Genomic DNA, 3,748 nt, shown 5'->3' with positions numbered 1-3,748 from the left:
ACTTTTTGTAAATCTTCCTCTGATTTGCAATCCAAAGGGTCCCAGCTACAACATGAATGGTCGTTTTGTTAGATAAAATAATTTTTTATATTCCAAAAAGTCAGTTTAGTTGGCGCCATTGATTTGTGTAATCCACTCGTTCAACATGCAGAGAAAGGAATCCAAAAAGCTACCGCTAAACTTTGTTAAAACAAGTCAAAATATTTTTCCAATCAATCCTCAGGTAACCTAAAATGTAATTAAACTATAATATTTCATACAGAAAGAAGTATGTTCAATAGGAAAGCAAAATTAGCATGTGCGCGTCCTCCTGATTTCCAACTCTGACTTACAGTACTAAAACTCAAAATGTTTCCTTGTTTGGGAGGAAACAAGCCTGAAACTTTGAACAAAGACTGTTGACATCTAGTGGAAGCCGTAGGTATTGCAATCTGGGAGCTGGATTTGGATATGACCCTATACGTTCCATCGGAAGAGCATGGGGTCTCAAAAAAAACAATTTGGGTTGGTCTTTCTTTGTATTTTTTCCTACCATATCTATTGTGTTATAGTCTCATACATTATTTTAACATTTCTACAAACAACAGTGTTTTCTATCCAATGGTATCAATTATATGCATATCCTAGCTTCTGGGCCTGTGTAACAGGCGGTTTACCTAGGGCACGTCAGTCAGTCGGAAATTCAGAAAAAAGGACCCTAGCCTGAAGAAGTTTTAAAACATTGAATACACTACAAGTTTTCATTTCCTGCCGTGCAGCAAAAATTCTCTGAAACAAAAGTGCTCAAATTAAGATCCTACAATTGTAGCATACTGTATTTGGGTGTATATGACTTGATTACATGTATTTTCACTGCTGCAAACTGGTGATATGAAGAGAAAATGTAATTGGAAACTTCTGACATATTTTTTTACGGTTGTGGTAAGTCACTGACACCCACACAGTGAGTGAAGTTTCAGTTTTTGTCATCTGCCGCAGTAGAAACTAACACCACTACTGTACACTATTAAATCTCCCTTAATCTTTTCAGTTTGTCAGGGTTGGGGTGTGAATTGTTTAACATCCCACTCAAACCCAATTTTCCATTTGGGTGTGTGACACCTCCTAAAATTGTGTTCTCACCTTACCTTGCGCTGAGCCTCAAATGCTATAGTACATGGGGCTTTCATTCAACCCTCTTACCAACACCAATACTAAGACACAGTTATGCAGTTTGTCATGCCATTTCTTACCAAAACAGCACTTCTCTCTGTTTTTCCTTCTGCACATGCATTAAACCAGTCTCTCAGTATAACTAGAAATCTATTGCTACAGGAATGGAAATCTGTCCTGTCATCAGTGATGAGAGAGAGTGAGAGTGGGGGGGGAGACAGTTAGGGGGGTCTGTGGGAGGAAACCAGATTTTGATGCTGTCTGAGTGTAGGAAAGTATTTGTGTATGGCATGTCTCTCTCTGTGTATGAGTGTGTGGTGTTGATGGGCTTAAAAAGAGCTGTAGTTCTGGTGAAAGTCACGCATCTGCAAACTCTCAGAGTGAGCGATTCAGACAGAATGATGGGCCTCCGCTCTCTCTTGCTCCTCTTCAGCACAACTCTACTGATGTCCATTTCTTCTTCTCATGGTGCGTGTATATTCTTATCATGCATTGTATTAGATTGTGTCAGATTTCACTTAATATGCTGTTTGTTTTAGCATATGAAGTACATTTATGATTCAAATTGATGATAATGGCAATGATTAGGTTAAAATCCTTGAAAATAATGTGTTTTAACTACAATGTAAATGGATGATTATGATGATGATGATGAAACTCTTCTCTCGCTTCTAGCCAGTGGAGCAGTAACTCCGTGCTGTATAGAGATGAAAGGCACTATGGTGCGTCGTGACCTGATCAAGCGCTACTACATACAAGACACAGCCATGTGTAACATCAAGGCAGTGACGTAAGTACTTATAACCTCTCATAGATGTTTATTTGAGCTGCTGTGAATGTTTCAATCAAGTCAAGCAGTGAACATTTGATAAATGCACTACGGGGGATAGAAGACACTATGATGCGTCCATATGCATTACATACAGGAGCACCGAGTACAAGGAAAGTGTTAAAGTCCTGATTGTGTGTCTCTGTTGTGACCATCCCCCCCCAGGTTTGTCACAGTGAAAGGCATACGAATCTGCTCTGACCCTTCCAACCCCTGGGCAAAGAAAACCATGCAGTATCTGGACAATAAGAACAAGCCTCACACACTGAGAAAACATCACATCACATCAACTACTACTACTACGACCACCGGCGCACAACCAGCAAAATACAACCCTCACAAAACAACATTTTCAGCTCACAACCCCAAAATTGCATCTCAATGGCCAACGACTCTCACCACAAGACAATGAAGAACATAGAATGTTCCAGTTACCTCATAGTAAATTAGACCATGGACTTTGAATATTTGAACATTCTCAAAATGCTGTGTTTATAACACTGTTTTTTTTATTATTATTTTTTTTACAATGTACAATATTTATGTCACTTTAATGAATATCTGGTGACAATTTATTTGTGTAGTCCATCTGTAGATGTTTAAGATGGACATACTATCAACAAACAATCTTTTGATAAGCAAGTGCTTGCTAAGGTGACGGTGAGGGTAATGGTTAGGTTTATAATAAAGGACAGGGTGAGAGTTAAGGTTTGGGTTAGGGTTAAGGTAAGGGTTAAGTTTAGGGTTAGAATAAGTGTTAAGGTTATTAAATAACTTTTTGAAATGTTGATGATAGAGCATCTACAGATGGACTATCTAAATAAAGTGTTACCGAGTATCTTAATATATTTATCAAGTAATCAATGAATCAATTAAATTCACTTCTATTCACTTCCAAATTCACTTAAATTTGCTGGCTATTTGCCAGTATGCCTAAGTAATGTATAATGTTTCCTTGTAAGGGTTGATTTGTTGTCCATCTGGTGATGGTTCTTGTGCAAAACGGCTGTCAAACATCACCCAGATGGTTGCCAGACATTAGTAATGGATGTGCACTGTACAATATCATGTGATGTCCTTTAAAACTCTTAGTGAAATTAAAGTGAAGTAAATACAACCATTTCTATTGATTCATTGAGTTTAATAGTAAATGAAAGCAGAAGGTGACATTTTCTGCTGGCTACTGCATGTGACTGCTGTAGGTATATTAGTCACTTTGCTTGTCTCACTGATGACCCACAAGACCCATAAGTTCAATGGACATCACATCTGGCCATGCTACAAAGGACAGAAGGATAGATGCAAATGTTACGCAAATGCTTTTAACCCATAACTTGAACTTTAACCTTACTCTGAATCTGAACTTTATACAGAATTTGAAACAGGACAAGTTTCTCAAGTATTTTCTCATCATTTCAGAAAAAATCTACAATTGGTCAGTGGGTGGCAGAGGGAAAGCTATGGGGGACTTAACGTAATTACAGTCGGCATGCTGTTTCCACCAAATCACCATGTACACTTACACGTGGTTGAAGTTCCAGTGGAGCAATCGGTTAGCATGTGGTGTACTTACTAACACGTATCTGTAAATAGGTTACTACATGTGGGAGGAGAGAAAGTTATAGGTCTATCTATCTCTGTTAACCGTGGGGGTTTTGGGTGATTGGCTTTTGTGGAGTTAATATGACTGTTTGAGGTATAGTGGATGTTCTTACATGCCACAGCAGGTTTTCCCCTCTCATGTGAACAGCCACTAACACCCCCAAT

At 38.5% G+C, this 3,748-nt stretch overlaps 1 protein-coding gene across 1 annotated transcript; it reads left to right on the top strand.

Moving 5' to 3' along the window:
• Nucleotides 1-1,420: 1,420 nt before the first annotated feature.
• On the top strand, nt 1,421-3,101 carry LOC118401655 (C-C motif chemokine 2-like). The gene is made up of 3 exons (XM_035799246.2): nt 1,421-1,620; nt 1,828-1,942; nt 2,147-3,101. Exons 1-3 carry the CDS (start codon nt 1,443-1,445, stop codon nt 2,391-2,393), a joined length of 540 nt encoding a protein of 179 aa, XP_035655139.1. The 5' UTR covers nt 1,421-1,442; the 3' UTR covers nt 2,394-3,101.
• Nucleotides 3,102-3,748: the final 647 nt, after the last annotated feature.

The sequence above is a fragment of the Oncorhynchus keta genome, chromosome 23, assembly GCF_023373465.1.
Source record: "Oncorhynchus keta strain PuntledgeMale-10-30-2019 chromosome 23, Oket_V2, whole genome shotgun sequence".
In the NCBI taxonomy this organism is placed as follows: Eukaryota; Metazoa; Chordata; class Actinopteri; order Salmoniformes; family Salmonidae; genus Oncorhynchus; species Oncorhynchus keta.
This window is presented reverse-complemented; position numbering and strand designations above follow the sequence as displayed.

What these genes read in the sequence shown, in the direction of transcription:
- LOC118401655 (XM_035799246.2), top strand. Translation starts at nt 1,443, where the DNA reads ATGTCTCTCTCTGTGTATGAGTGTGTGGTGTTGATGGGCTTAAAAAGA. An exon ending in GTCCATTTCTTCTTCTCATG is followed by an intron (nt 1,621 to 1,827) that starts GTGCGTGTATAT and finishes TCTCGCTTCTAG; the next exon opens with CCAGTGGAGCAGTAACTCCG. An exon ending in TGTAACATCAAGGCAGTGAC is followed by an intron (nt 1,943 to 2,146) that starts GTAAGTACTTAT and finishes ATCCCCCCCCAG; the next exon opens with GTTTGTCACAGTGAAAGGCA.